Raw genomic sequence first — 15,973 nt, 5'->3', positions numbered from 1 at the left:
GAGGAGAGGCCGGGGCTGCCCCTTGCCAGACACAGCCGGTTCCAGCTGACCCACCACAGGGCACGGCTCAGCCCCACAGCCAGGGTGGGGGTGCCTTGGGCGAAGCGTGTGTAAGATAAAGGGCAGAAAACGCTGGGCAGGCAGAGGAAGAGGGAAAAAAGAAGAGTTGAGAAACACCAGAGGAAACACCAAGGGCAGAGGAGAAGGAGGTGCTCCATGGCGGAGCACATAGTGCCTGAAGCCAGCGGAGAAGTGGGAGAGGGAGGGCACAGCCAAGAGGCACGTCTGTGCGCCGACCGTAACCCCCTCCTGTGCTGCTCCTTACCTTGCTGAAGGGACAGAGCGTGACCTGCGGCGATAACAAGGGGGAAGAGAGGAGCCTGGAGTGACACTGAGCTGGGGAAAGGGGAGAGGAAAAGTGTGTTTTAATGTTCCTCTCCTTGCTTCCCAATACCCCAACCAGTAATTGAATATATATATTAATTGGCCCTAAATTAATTTCCCCAAATCAAGTCTGTTTTGCCCATGAGGGTAATTGGTAAGTGATCTTCCTGTCTTTAGCTCAACGCATGAGCTTTCTTGTTGCTGTTCTTTCCTATTTCCTCCTCCCATCTCACTGGGGAAGGGGGGACTGAGCAAGCAGCTGGGTGGGAGCTTGGCTACCAGCCAGGGCCAACACCACCAAAGTCCAGCAAAACACAAGTTGTTGGTCTTAAGCCCAAAGCTTACAAAAGACAAACAACAACAAAAAGTAAAGGAATTTAGGCTGTCAGCGTTCTCTTTGCATCACTGACATCGCTTGTCTGTGCTTCCTCTCCATACCTGTGCACTGAACTTCACATCAGAAAGTTAGGAGACTTTCCATATTAAATCAGTTTAGTACTTTGCACATCTATAAAACGACAGGTTCTATGAGATTGATTACACAGTTCTTTCAGTAAGAAAGCCTGTTTGATCTTTTGCAAAGTCAGTGAGACCTTGAGCTACTCAGGCTTTGCACAGTAGTTTATAAGAGCATTGTTTCTAGAAGCTCACTGGAAAGACAATGCGTTTTAATCTGCAACTCATATCCAGGTTAATAAACACAAAGTAAGGTATACACCATCCCAAGTGAACAACTTCCATGCATCTGCCTATATCCTTTTCTTGTCAAACAGAAGGCATATCGTTCTTCAATCTGTTCAATATTAGTTTTAACTCTTAAGAAACCCTTATTCTTTGAGAATCTAGTCACTGTGTCCTCAGCTCCTTTATTGTCTTGCCTGAAAGCATACATATGTACAACACAAACTTCAGAAGCTAATACAAAACACCCTACAAAAGACAGAGTTGTAAAGGATGATGAAAATGGTTACAAAAGAAACAAAGCAGGCATAATAGAAGTATTCTTTAAATAAAAAAAGCAGCATTTATAGTGAAATTATAATACATGCCAAAATAAAAGTGTCTTTTAAACCACCAAGTAAGTTTATGAATTGTATTTACAGGTTTTTCCTCCCATTTTAAAACTAGAATTTGTTTTTGTGTTTGCGTACATTGTTAAAAATAAGTATTTAAAAACATGATTCAAGAACAGATGCATACAATGAGGAAAAGGGAACTCTGGCTTGAAATGAAGCCATTCAAGCGTAAGTCAAGAGCAGAGAATGCATTAGGGTTTAAAATTTAAATACGTCCTACTTAAACTGAGAGGGTAATATTTTGTAAAAACAAGAACAGATCACCTAAAAACTAACAATGCAAGCCTGTTTTTCTTTTTTATAGTATCACATCAAAGTTACACAGAAGACCCCAGTGATCACTAGGGAATCTGCCACAGTCTAGTTTTTCCAATCCGATTAAGTCCATACTTCGTGGAATAATATGTCCCCCATCTGCTGCAGGCCGAAAGTAAATGCGGTCGAACCTCATCTTGCACTTGTACTCTGCATCCAGGTTGGTATTGGAGTTGGTGTCCCAAGTATAACGGCAGTGTTGAGGTTTACCCAAAAACTCCCAGATATCCATAATGTTGTTAGGTAAGTTACCTAGTTTAGTAACCTGAAAGTAGAAGGGGGGAAAAAAAAATCCACAAGATGCTCAATTCACAGATTTTACCTTCAAAAACAGAACTGAGTTGTCACAATATCACTTTTTCCTGCAAAACATGAGTTGTCAAAAACAAAGATACTGGAGATGTTTCTAAATTGTGGTATTTCTCAGGATACTCTAAAGAATGACCAGTTCTTGTAGTACTTTCTAAATCCAAAGCATGTTACAAAATAAACACTCAGCTCTGAAATTTTGAGGTATGGGGGTCAACACCATGTCCTCTGAAACAATGTCGTTCCAGTTCACTGCAATGGAATTTCATGATAAGGAAAGATGAAACACTGACCTTTTAGTAATAATGCACAAATTTCACTTTTAATATCAGCAGCCAAAAATTATTTCTAATTATGTCTCGAAGGGGGATTAATTTTAAACTCCCAAGATCGATTTCTCCAGAGCACCCTCTTCTTTCATTGATTCTACAAGCATTAACTCTGAGAATTGGAGAGTTGAGCAAATAAAGATCAAGTTCTCAAAATTAGAAGATGCTTTTGAAATTGAAACTTCATTGACTACACCTGCATCTTCTCAGATATAAATATTGCCAATAAAGCATTTTGTTATTGCGGAGGGTGGGAAGCTTTTCATATACCTCACCTCAGCTATAACAAAGCCTCCGCATAGCAATGCCACAGCTTTTACTTAGTCATGCTTCCACTTTTTAAGAATAAATGTTGCTTATGTCTATTCTGCCTAGGCAGGTCATTTCTCACAAAAACAGAAAAGCCTGAGAAGATTTTGTCAGAATACCTTCTCAAAATAACAAGGTCACTTATTTCTATTTACCTCACTGTCTCTGAGGTTTGTATCCCCTCCAAATATAACAGTGGTGGACTCGGGCTCCTTCTGCATTTTGTTTAACATTATTTGCAGTTGCTTCATACGCTCCTTGGAGTGATTTTTAGTGCTTTCCAGATGAGAGGTCATAAGGCAAAGTTCATTACCAGATATGCTCACCTGTGCATGAAACAAAGGCAATGTTACTATCCACACCATGATAAGAAGTTCAAAGACAAAAATCTAATCACAAAGTAAATTACTGAATGACAGAGCTCTGGTTATTATTAGTTTTACATTGAAGAAAAGTGGCTTACAGGAGGATGACAGGCTTTTAGTTTTGTTTTCAGAGGTTATGAGACTTGAAAACAAGGCACGGCCAGTAACTTACAGAAAAAAATTAGGTTTGTCAGTATCAAATGCAACTGGGTTTGTATGTTTGGACAAGAAGTTTTTCTGCTGTTTGAGACTGTCGTAGAGTAAAGCCAGTCCAGCCTTTCCTGGGATCTTTTGTTTTGAAGGCAGAAATACAGCTGTTTAGTACATACTGACTTACTCACATGCACAACCAAAAGGTTCCTCATCATGGAAGTTGTTGGAAAAGGTATTATCTCATGTTTCAGTAGCTTCACTCTTGGTTTCTTCAACATTATGACAGTGAAATAGCCATCTACGTTACCTAAAGAGGAACAGGGAAAGAAATGGTCAAGGATGTCTTCTGCTGTGCTATAAAGAAGTTACGGTTCTGAAAGAGACCTTTTTACCATGATCTGGGAGAATCATGTTAATTTGCAAGACGTACAAAGTCATTAGTTAAAAGTTTCATAATTGCGCTCTGAATTTTTCAGGCTTTTTAAATGCAAATATTTAAGAAATGACTTATCTATGGCACTTTTTTGGCTACCCCTGCTATCAGTCTTTCAAAATGCAGAAAAAAGAAAAATGAAACCACCAAGCAAGCAAGCTTTTCACATGCATAATTTGCATCAAACTATATCCTGATATCAAAACACAGAAAGTAATTTAAGTGCTTTCTTCTTCACTTTACTCTTTTCATTCCTACAAATGGCCTGAGATTTTGGCAAGGGAGACAGAATAAAACTGAACTTACTTTTCTGGTTTCTGTCTTTCGAAACTGAGGGTTATTTCTTACCTGGAATAATAGTGTAACTGCCCGCTCTCATCTGTAGAAGACAGAGATGTGGTGGGATGACCTCTTGTAAAAACACAACATCTGGATTGTATCTGAAATCGGCAAGACAAGATTTTAAATTAACTACTGAAAGGCAGTAAATTAACTACTGAGGCCAAAGGGAACAGGGTCAGCGACTTCACTTGCACCTTGTCCTCGTCTTCCTAGATATTGTAAGAATCTGGTTTTTAAAAAAAGGAAAAAACTCTCTCCATCATATTTAGTAGCATGTAGACACATCACCATTGTTAAAAGGGACGAAACAATTATTATTATGGACATGGAATTGACATGGTAATAAAATGCATGACTTCCTTATACCTTCATCTTGCAAACATTTACACAGGTTTCAGAGACTACACACACGAGGAATTCAACTGCAAAGCAGCTTTGGAACATGTTCTGCAACATCTAAGTTCTCCAGGACATTCCAACCACCACCTCATTCCCTCACAACAGATCCGCGCAGGTAACCTGCCATTCATTTTCTCCAGTTTCAACAATGACAAGCTCTTTTATTTCTTAGAGCTGTGCAATCACTAACAGTTCATATGGGGCAGCAGTCCTGAAAATGCTGACAGGACTTTACAGCTGTCCCTATTTTTGCTACACTGCTGAACAGCCCTGCTCTATGCAGGTGAAGGACAAACCAAAGGCCTTATTTACAGAAGAAAAATACTGTCACCACAGATTAATAAAATCAAGTGATAACTGATTTAATTAAGGAGTTTCTGCTGTTTCAAGAGAAACTTAAATTATCACTTGTTTAAATCGTGTAATTTACACTGATAAGTTACTGTATTAAGATAAATCAATTTATGTAATTGTTAAATTGCTCATAAATATATTCACGGGAGGCTTCCACTGGTGGAACTATAAAAGGTAATCACAGATTCTATTGCTTTCATCTTACCTTGCACATTTTCTTTTTTGATAGACAAGTTACAGTAACGGCAAGAGAGCCACTTTTCACATTCCACTAAAAAAATCTTTTTTGTTGTTTCAAAGTTTGCTCTAATGTGAAGTTTTTGAATACTACTGGAATGAGACAAACAAGTTTCCTGCAGTTTTACCCTTCTCCCACGTACAGGATGGAAGTATGAAGTACGCTCTTGATGTATGACTGCAACTTGAACAATATTGTTCATTATAAAAAAGCTTTTTGAAGTAGCCATCGCAAAATATTTAACCTTTGGGATGCTGCATAGGTTCACACCTCTTCCAACCAGTATATCAACTTTTATTCAGCTACTTAGGATTTATAAAGTGATTGTATTGTTGCATCAACATTAAGACAATTTGGGCATGAAGATTTGTAAATATCTAAAACAAGAAGCTTGCTTTTTCCTTTAAAGCTGGGTACATGACAATACAAAGATAAAGCTATACTTACAATGCCAGGTAAGAACAGATTCCTCTAACTCGTTCTTTGAGATTTCCTAGATCCAGCCCAGCAATGTTCCAGGTTATCAGTGAGAAGCTGCTGTCATCTTCTTGTTGCCTCGAGTCTGCACTATTGACACCGGCATTACTAGTAGTTGCATCTGCTGTGAGGTCAATACTAAAGAGAGAGTTTACTTGTTTGTCAACATGCATAATACTATCCTTCTTGCAATTACCACCCTTATCTAAAGGAAAATGTTCTAGACCCATCACAACTTACAGGTAGCCATCTAAAACTTTCCCAACAAATAAGTTAACATGTATTGATCACAACATAATTTAAAAGCACAGTAACTAAAACATACAGACCTCAGTCATACAGAGCCTTAGTACACAGGTGAAGTGGTTTTTCCTCCTCCTTACAGACACAAGACAACATTTACTATTCTGATTTAAGTTCATCAGATGGCGACCAATCCAATCTAAAGCACTTGAGTAATTTAACTCTTTCCCCATGAGAGAGGCAGGCTGTGTATATTAGTTTTTGAAACATTTTCCAGCATATTAGAAACAAAGAACTGCAGCCTGGACTTGCTTTTATATGCCCACCTTTGTAGTACAGCTGAGATTCTTCCAATTGCCAAATCCCTGGGGGAGGTACACGTGCAAACTCACTCTGTGACAAATTGATGGTCCTTTTCTTTGGGAATATTCACCCCAAATCCCACCTCAAAAACACAGGCCAGGTCTGTCTACCCAGTTGATTTGATAAAGGCTAAGCAACACTGTCAAATTTTGAGTACCCAGCCTAATAACTGTTTGGGGACTGTGTTGCTAAAGAGAACCAGACTCTACCTGCTAACACATGGTTGTACTGTTTTTGGCTGGGATGGAGTTATTTTTCTTCATAGCGGCTCATATGGTGCCGTGTTTTGGACTTGTGACCAAAACAGTGTTGATAACACAGGGATGTGTTCATGGTTCCTGAGCAGTGCTCACCCAGAGACAAGGGCTTTTCTGCTTCTCACTCCACCCCACCAGCGAGGAGTTGGGAGGGGACACAGCCGGGACAGCTGACCCCAACTGACCATGTATATGATATTCCATGCCATACGACATCATGCTCAGCGTATAGAGCTGGGGGAAGAAGAAGGAAGGGGGGACATTCAGAGTGATGGCGTTTGTCTTCCCAAGACACCCGTTAGGCGTGATGGAGCCCTGCTTTCCCAGAGATGGCTGAACACCTGTCCACCGATGGGAAGTAGGGAATGAATTCCTCGTTTTGCTTTGCTTGTGTGCGTGGCTTTTGCTTTACCTATTAAACTGTCTTTATCTCAGCCCATGGGTATTCTCACTTGTACCCTTCCAATTCTCTCCCCCATCTCACGGGGGAGAAGTAAGTGGCTTTGTGGGGCTGAGCTGCCCAGCGGGGTTAAACCACCACACTGATCCAACGTAAATTCCTTGAGTAAAGGGAAAGTCTCTAACGAAATACATTAAATAGTATAGCTAAGACTAGCTATAATCTTATAGCTATACAAAAGCTATATATAGCTTGTATATATACAAGCTGTATTTTGGCAAAGTTGGGATAGTAGAATTTTGGTTTTAAACACAAAATTTGTATGCGCACATGAAAATAAGGCCTGGAACCAAAACAAATCTATTCCCGAGAACTTTGTACTGGTTTTATACTTGGTGCAGCACAAACAACATAGGATTCCGCTACCATGCGCATGTGATCTAAACTGAACAGAAAAAGAAAAGCAGACAAAGGAGAGGAAGCTAAGTGATATTTAAGTAGGTAAATAACGTGGTCTATGCCTCCAATACTTCCACTTTGACTTTTTATATTTATACTGTAACCTGAAGGACTATGAGATGAAATATGAAAGTCCGTGTGGTCTGCAGTGACCTTCCCCTGACTGGGAGGTCTCCAAACAGTCCTCCCTCCCAACACATCCTGCATATAGCAGCTCAAGACAGTGCCCACAGTGCAAAGACAGACAGAGGCTGGAAAAGAAAAAGGTGCTGCCAATTTGATGCAGATCTATTCTGACTCATCATGGACTACCTAGAGACCAATGCTAATGTTCAGTAGGCTTGCATTTTTTCATATATACATATCAAGCAAAACCAGGTATGTTGTTATCAACTACAGCTTACTCATAACTAGAAAGATCATAAGGGCTCTTCTATATAACATGCAAGCCTATGATAAATGGGTCTATAGGAAAAAAGCTTCCCTCAGGACTGTGAAGGGCAAGGATCTGTAAAAGTTCAATATCTTTGGTATACCCTATGGGTAGGCCATGAGATCATCTGTGTATGCAAGACCCAGATCTTAGAGCCTAACCTCCACAGGTACATTTAACAAGGTATGCACGGGCATGTCAATTTTATTTATAGAAATATAAACACACGTACATCTAGTACATGACATACATGCACAGTTTACACGTATACAAATGTGTGTGTGTGTGTGTGTACAGTAAAATCTGCCTATGTATCGCTGCACGAGACAAGACAATAAAAAGAAAATGACCCTGTCCCTTCTCCAAAAGGCTCACTACCTGCTAGCCCAGAGCAAGGCAGCTGAAGCATCCGCAGAGGGCAAGCGCAGCCCCCAAGCCTGACAGCCTCTCAAGAGGAGCTGGCTATTCCCCTCGAAGGGGGCAGCCTCCGGAAAGGACGAGAACTAGTGCGGAAATGCGATGAACGGAACCTACCTGCCTCACCACATGGCAGCAGAGGCGCGAAGTCAGGCGGAGAAAGGGAGCGCTGCTCCCCGGGCAGGCGGGGGGGGACACGACACCCGCCACGACCCGGGAGATGGCTCCCCCCGGTTGCGGGGGCCCCCGCACCTTCCAGCGGAGGGGAACCGGCCTGCATGCGGGGAGGTGCGGGGAGGGCGGAGGCACCGCTCCCCTCGCCCCCGCCGCGCCAAGCCGGGCGCCCCCGCTCCGCCTCCTCCCGTCACCTCCCCGGCCCGGGGGTCACCTACCAGCTCCCGGGCCCCGCGCAGGCCGGCGGCACCCCGCCTGCCGCCTCCTCCTTCTCCTCCTTCTCCAACGGCGGGTCGAAATAGGCGTTCAGCGCCCTCTGAAACACAGAGGCAGATGGCAGGGAAGGGGAAGGGGCCGCCGCCGCCGGGGCAGCCCCCCGCCCCCGCCGCCGGGCGTACCTGCATGTGCCAGCCGTTGCCGGCCAAGAAGCTGCGCGCCACCGCCGCGTCGCTGCTGGTGATGGCGGCGAACTCGGAGCACAGCACCTTCCTCCGCTTGGCCAGGTGTAACTCCTCATCCTCCTCCTCCTCCGCCGCCGCCCCCGGAGGGCACCGGGCCGCCTCGGCCTCGTCCACCTCCTCCTCCGCGGCCGCCGCCGCCTCCTCCTCCTCCATGGCTCCCCCGCCGCAGGGCGCTGCGGGCGGAAGGCGGCGGGAAGCTCCGCCCGCCGGGGTTGCCGTTCCGGGGCGCGGGCGGCCGTCGGCGGAGAGGGCAGCATGGGGTTCACGGTGGAGAGCCTGAGGGAGGCCATGAAGTACATGGTGGAGTCGCAGGGCTTCGACAGGGTGCTCCGCAAGGTACGGGCGGGCGGGCGTCCCGCCGGCGGCTAGCCGTTAGCGGCAGCCGCTGACTGGAGAGACGGCGGTTCGGCCGGCGAGGCGGGGCTGCTCGTTTAAAAGCTGGTTTGTTTTTTTTTTTTCCACCCTCTCGGAATAAAAGGCTGAGGTGTGTTTCCTCAGACGCGGTCTCCTGCGCCTCGGTGTTCCGTGGGTTTCCACGCGAGGGCTGGTATAAAGAGGTGCGTTTGGCTGGTACGGCTCTGAGGTAATGCTACGTTAGGATCAATAAAAGTTGAAGTGAGGTGTTACTGTGTTGTCTTCAGCTTTGTAGCGTGTAAGCTGCTGTGTAGGGTGGTCCTGTGGAGCAGTTTCAGTGTCCTCATTAAATTTTGCAACGCTAGAATTCTCCATTTAATTTCTATTTGTGTAACTGTGACATGGAGTGATGCAGTAAATATATCTAAGAAAACCAACCATGTCAAAATTTGTATGTTTTGCACTATACACGAGCAAAGGTAATATCGGAAGCAGTGCTTTCATTGACAGTTCCACAATCCGATAAATTTAATAGGAAGTAACTATTTGTAAAGCAACTCTTACTGTCTTCTTTCCCCAAGATGTTTTGGTCTTGTACAGAAAAAGTATAAAGCTTTAAGTTTAAGAAGTTCACTTATTTAAAGAGTCTAATTAGTTCTTAGTCACCTCTTCACTGTGATAACTTTACCTTAAAATCCTACTAAATGGAGAGCAAATGTAGTATTTCAGCTCATAAAGGTAACCGGCTGGAAGTGAGCCGTGGGAGACAGGCTTCCTGCCTTGCTCTGGAATACTTCTAGACTTTTTCTGCAATCTCCTTCTAAAATTATGCTGCTGTGAACATAATCATAATATCAAAGTACAGTTTTGTTTGAATTTAAAGTATCTGCTGTTTTTCTGGGAGATACCTGAAGCCTTTCTTACCATAACTAAATATAAGTCAAGTTTTTTCCTGTTTTGGAAAAGACAGATTTTAGTGTGAAACTTTTCAGTTCCAGCATCAGACTTAGTTTCTGGTTTAATTCCAGTGGGGTATCTACATAGGGCTTAACGACTGTGGGTTTGAAAGCCCTTTCTCCAACAAAGTAGAGCATCGCAGTAGTGGTTGGAAGCCGAAGCAGCATAGTGTTCACTGAGACAGACGCGTGGGAGGACAGGCACAGAAGGGCTGTGAGAAGTACAAACACAGCTCTACCTGTGGAAGTCCTGGAAGCGTTGAAATACTGAACTATTTTCGTCAAGGAGAGCAGGCAGCTAGTGCCAGATCAGAGCAATGACAAATGAAACCAGATGCTTTCCTCGCCTGGCTGATGGATTGGAGCACTCCCCGACAGTAGTGGAAGCCATCTGCTCCCAGTGTCAAGCATCTGTGAAGTCCTCATTAGAAATTCTGTCAGAAACTTAGGCCTCCAGTCAGTACAGCACAGCATGCCTGGTTTAGGACTTGGAATTTTCATTGATCGAGGTGCTATTTTCTATATTGGGACACTGGCTCAGTGATTTCCCCTCTGCTTAATTGCAGCTTTTTCCGTTTGTAGACGGACTGTGTACTTGTCCTTGTTTTGGCTGGGATAGAGTTAATTTTCTTTCTAGTAGCTGGTATGGTGCTATGTTTTGGATTCAGTATGAGAAGAATGTTGATAACACACCAGTGTTTTCAAGTGTTGCTAAGCAGTGTTTATGCCAAGTCAAGGATTTTTCAGCTTCTCATGCCCAGCCAACAAGAAGTTGGGAGGGGACACAGCCAGGGCAGCTGCCCCAGACTGGCCAAAGGGGTATTCCATACCATGTGATGACATGCCCAGTATATAAACTGGGGGGAGTTGGCTGGGGTGGGGGGTGGGTATGGGGTGGATCGCTGCTCAGGAACTAGGCATCGGTCAGCAAGTGGTTAGCAATTGCATTGTACATCACTTGTTTTGTATATTCCAATCCTTTTATTATTATTGTTGTCATTTTATTATTATTATTATTATTTTCTTCCTTTCTGTCCTATTAAACTGTTCTTATCTCAACCCACAAGTCTTTTTTTTTTTTTTTTTCTCCCCAATTCTCTCCCCCATCCCACAGGGTGGGGGGGAAGTGAGCAAGTGGCTGCGTGGTATACTTAGTTGCTGGCTGGGGTTAAACCACAACAGTACTACATCATCATTTATCTTAGTATCATTTCTCTGCAAAATTTGAATAAAAATTGGCCTATCAGAAAGGGGCACGGGCTGAAACTGAGCTCTTACACTGCATTATAAATAAGGAATAGTGAAACTGGAGACACTTCAATCTTAATTTCTTCTAAGATTAAAAAGATTTAAGTCAACTCAGCTGATATGGTATGGAAACATATAAGTTAAAAAAAAAACTTTCTAAAAAAATTAGAAAATTAGTAGGAATTATAATAAATATTATGCCCACATTTCACTTGTGACAGTCTAAAGGTACTTCAGAGTCTTAGTTGTAGGTGTAAATATATATGCTGAACTTACCCCAGTTTTGCACCTGCTTTCAGATTTTGAATATAGTGCTAATAACTGAAGAAACTTGAAAAAAAGATTTTAAAAGACTGAATTGCAGTAACTTCTTGGTCTCAAAAATCCAGCTTCTTGCATTGGCTACAGGGGGAAGCATGGTACCACAGATGTACTGTAATTTTCTATTTAACACCCATGCGCTGGAATAAAAGTGTATACGCAAATCACGATGCTGTAATACAGTGTGATACAATCTTGGATACTTCTACCAAGGAATGTGAATTTCAGTTCAGGGAGGCCTATCTGATTAGCATTTCCAGTGCTCATTTTAAAATACCGATTTTTACTGAGATTGCTCTAGTATAATGATTAATGAATTACTGTCAGTCTTGTTTCCATTTTGTGAGCTAACAAATACACCTTCACAGCTATGGTACGCACAGATAGAGCAGTTTTGCGTTCCCTCTAATCTGGCTTCTCAGTCACAGATTAAAGCAAAAGGAAAACTGAAGAATGTTGTCTCCTAAGCAATTCCTGAGAGCATAGCAAGTATTGAAGTTTTGTTAAGCTGTCAGTTTAAATATTTATCTGCAGTAGAAATACAATTTTTTCTAAGGCAACAAGCTTCTGCTCAAAATTTATGGAAATACCTAATGTGACAGTTGAATTACTGTATTTTCCATCTTTTAATTTGTCTCATGAGTCCAGAATTAAACAAGATTTACTTTCCATTTGATTCAGGGCAGTATTCAGTGTTGGTACTATTGTCAGTAAGCTGTTTATTCCTTTTTTGGTCATACAGATGAAACTTCTGTCTGCAACTCCTGGAAAAATTGTTTTTGAAATGAAAGTAGAGGAGGAGCATACAAACAGAGGTGGCACATTACATGGAGGCTTGACAGCCACACTTGTGGATGTGGTGTCAACAGCAGCGTTGCTGAACACAGAAAGAGCAGTGCCTGGGGTCAGTGTGGACATGAACATCACGTAGGTATCATCCACCATGTTGACCAGAACATACTAACTTCTCTTCCCCTAATACGGTATTGGTTCCATTGTACTTTGTTTCTATGCTGTAGTACTCACCTCTTTGGTTTCAGAACTCTTGTCTTGATAAATTAAGGGGGGATTGTATTTGGGGATATTGCCATTTGGTTGCAAAATTCGAGTTGGACTGACTTAAGCTTTTATTTGCTACACACGTTTAAGAGACAGTTCCCATTCATTCATAGAATGTAAAGGGATGTTGATATGTGGTAAATTTTAGTCTTATGAAATTGGCTCAACTTCTGTCTTCACTTGCGAAGATGTGTCAGAGTGTGTCCTTAAACACCAAGATCTAGGGTAAGCAGCTTTCTATAAACCCTTTTTTAGTATTAGTCCAAAAAATGTTAGAACAGGAAAAATATTAAACCAGGAAACAGTTCAGGTCTGTTGTATGCTTACACAGAGGGTGAATTACAGATTGAATCAGAATTTCTCAGTGGAGGAAGATTGCTTTGCTCTAGGTCATTTAAAGGTAGTTTTATACTGAGAATAGTTCTTCCTGTAATGCAAATTTAAAGCACAGTGTCTTTAAAAAAAAAAAAAGTTGTTCTGAAACCTTCTTTGGTCATGCTATTATAGCTTGTCAACTTTGATTCATTACTTTTAATGAAGAGATTATGACTGATTGGAACTAAAGTAATCCTACTTGGAATAACTAACACAGAGCATTAAAAATCTTGGAAAAGTAAACCCTCATCAAAACTGTCTTAAAAAAAAAAAAAAAAAAGCTCTAAAAGTGTGTGGGGAGTGATCTGTATCTTTACCAGGTTCCCTCCTTCCCCCCTCCCTGCCCAGCACCTTCCGATTTCTCCACTGAGGGGTGGGACTGGAGCATCTATTTAAGCTTTATACTGCCACTGTGATAACTAGGAAACTAATGGAAATGAAGACCTGAAATTCTCCTATGATTATGTTTTTCTCCCTACAGTAGTATAGCAAGAGGCTAAAACCTGAATTATTTACACTATCAAGTATGCCTAGCCAATTATATAAGGGCTAAAATCGTAAGAAAGTTCTCTCTCCAGAGGTGATCCAAAATGATTGCATAGCATAACCTTTAGGAAATGTTATGTGAAGCAATATTAATAGCTTTGTTTAACCCAGACTACTGCTTTCATTGAACAAGTGATACTGGATGTCAAATACTAGTATAATACAACTTCTTCCTTTTTCGGAAGGAACTTTTTAAAAAATTGGCAGGAGGAAACTATTTTGGTAATGGAAAGAACACAAACTTTTTTTTTTTTTTTAATCACAAGAGGATCAGCAGCAGCCTCTGAGAACAAAACAAGTCTGAAACCCTGCCCCCTGTCAACTAATGGGACTTGTGCTACATCAGCGTTAGGCGTTACTGACGTCCTTTTGACGTGGTGTCATGTATAAAAATGGACTGCTTGATGAAATTTTTCCCAATAAGTTTTATATCCAGTAATTATACATTCTCCTCTGTAATTCTAACATTTGAATATTGTTCCCTTACCTCAGATCATGGTTGGATCATGTTCCTCCTAATTCTTCCCAGGTTTTTTGTGGGGGAATTTCTTCCTGTTCCCTGGAGAGTGTGTTTTAAAAGCACACCCTCCTACTCATGTAAATAAAACCAGAGAGTTATCTAATGAACGAAAACAGCATTAAACCTGGGAAGTTTGAAGGCCTCCCAGATTTCCATGACTTCTCTGACCAGGGTATGGGAAGCAGTTAACCTATGCTTAGGTTCTATACAGAAATGACCTTCTGGAGCCTTTGTAACAGAGACATTTTGCAGCTGAACCAGCCAGACTGGCTTAGAAAGGCTTTAGGGAGCCAGCAGTGGCTGGAATAGGACTTGTAGCTGAACTTGTAGCTGAGGTCTTTGATACCTAATTGTTTGTGTTCCAAAATGGACTCTTCCGCAGAACCAAGCCAATGGGTTTCTTTCTGTCCTCTATTTTCTCAGAGAACTCTTATACTGAATTATCACTGCAGTACGCAGGGGAACTCAAGGACTTTAAGAAGTGGGGATTTGCAAGCAAGCGTTAGATGTGTCTTTATTACTCACATTTGCTAACTCCCTTCATGATAATCTAAAATGCAGGAATATTATTGGATTTGTGCTCTGTACAGCCTCTTACCTGTTCATTTTGTTCTTCATTGAAGATACACTTCTGCTGCAAAGATTGGAGAAGAGATACTGATTACAGCTCAGATTTTGAAGCAAGGAAGAAATATTGCATTTGCCAGTGTGGATTTAACAAATAAGGCAACGGGAAAGTTAATTGCACAAGGTAGACATACAAAGTATCTAGGAAATTAATATAAGAAAGTAATTTTAAAAATAATAATGTTGGGCTTAAGAATCCTATATAGAATGATTTTCTCATTTATGCAATAAGACATCATCTGCACAAAGTTGTGATAGTCTATATAAAGTGAATTTATCTCACTCCCATAATAAACAAATTTCTTAATTACCACCAAAATTGCTACAAGCCTAAAATTAGTGCCTATTTTGGGACGAACAACATGATAGCATGGGGATGCATCTGGCTTTTTTTGGTCAAGATAGCAGAAGGGAAGAGCCTTTGTACGAGCCATATGGTTTACCAGCATGACAGTGTTCTAAGAGATCTCTGTTTTCTTTGCCTGTGGTGTCATCATGTGACAAAGCAACCCTGTCTTCAGGCCTGTCACAGTCACATTCAAACAACACTATACACGCTCACAAACTAACCTGCTTGTTCTGTAAGATGGTCATACAGACTTCCTATAACATAGTGTGAAACTGGTTTGAAAGCGTAAAGCAGGCTAATACAAAATGTGATTTACTGTAACATTCAAAAGTATTCAATAAAGTTTTCTGAAACTACCTTTTTAAAGATTATTTAATAGTTTTGTAATCTCTTTGCACTGAGTAAAAGCTTGCCAGCATGGAGTGGTTGAGAGAGGGTGCAGTGGAACCCTTGTACACAAGTTCACCTGAGTTTTCATCATCTCCCTGTGGTTCCTGAATGTGACAATGCACGCACTTACATCATCAGGGCTTTTCACCTCTACCTACCTGAAGTTCTGGCTATATTTGTTTAAAAATCATCAGCTGAGAGTTAACGATGTATCAGAATAAATTTGGTGAGCCTTTCATCAGGCTAAGGCTGTAGATTGTCTGACTTGGGTTGAATGTGGTAGCGTTAAGTTGCTTTTCATCAGCTGAAGACTTGTCTCCTCATGCACTGTTGTGGACAGGTTTAACTGCTTTCTCCAAACTGATGACACATGATGCTTGGCAAGGCTATCACACTGTAATAAAAAAACTGATGCTACTACATACGCAGTGCAAGTTTACGTAAACCATGACCTTAGTTTTTCTTCTCTAGCGGGAGATTGGAAAAAGTTAATCTACGTTGGTAAAGGGCATGCCTAATTCTTTTTCTCATGGGAGTT

The 15,973-nt window shown here is 41.7% G+C and overlaps 2 protein-coding genes across 2 annotated transcripts; one reads left to right on the top strand and one right to left on the bottom strand.

Moving 5' to 3' along the window:
• Positions 1-1,176: 1,176 nt before the first annotated feature.
• Positions 1,177-8,858, bottom strand: TDP2 (tyrosyl-DNA phosphodiesterase 2). Its single transcript, XM_052787358.1, has 7 exons — positions 8,628-8,858; positions 8,448-8,545; positions 5,454-5,621; positions 4,022-4,113; positions 3,429-3,547; positions 2,878-3,048; positions 1,177-2,040 (listed from the first exon to the last, which is right to left on the bottom strand). The coding sequence occupies exons 1-7, from the start codon at positions 8,841-8,843 to the stop codon at positions 1,759-1,761; spliced, it is 1,146 nt and encodes a 381-aa protein (XP_052643318.1). The 5' UTR covers positions 8,844-8,858; the 3' UTR covers positions 1,177-1,758.
• ACOT13 (acyl-CoA thioesterase 13) lies at positions 8,816-15,401 on the top strand. The gene is given in 4 exon segments (XM_052787359.1): positions 8,816-8,926; positions 8,929-9,026; positions 12,312-12,496; positions 14,693-15,401. Coding segments are annotated over 4 exon segments (525 nt in total). The 5' UTR covers positions 8,816-8,841; the 3' UTR covers positions 14,850-15,401.
• Positions 15,402-15,973: the final 572 nt, after the last annotated feature.

The sequence above is a fragment of the Harpia harpyja genome, chromosome 5, assembly GCF_026419915.1.
Source record: "Harpia harpyja isolate bHarHar1 chromosome 5, bHarHar1 primary haplotype, whole genome shotgun sequence".
Taxonomy (NCBI): domain Eukaryota; kingdom Metazoa; phylum Chordata; class Aves; order Accipitriformes; family Accipitridae; genus Harpia; species Harpia harpyja.
This window is presented reverse-complemented; position numbering and strand designations above follow the sequence as displayed.

Excerpts from the sequence above, each read along its gene's own strand:
- TDP2 (XM_052787358.1), bottom strand. The coding sequence starts at position 8,843 with ATGGAGGAGGAGGAGGCGGCGGCGGCCGCGGAGGAGGAGGTGGACGAG. Across the intron at positions 5,622-8,447 it reads TGCGCGGGGCCCGGGAGCTG|TATTGACCTCACAGCAGATG; the intron begins GTAGGTGACCCC and ends CTCTCTCTTTAG. Across the intron at positions 2,041-2,877 it reads CAAACCTCAGAGACAGTGAG|GTTACTAAACTAGGTAACTT; the intron begins GTAAATAGAAAT and ends TTCTACTTTCAG.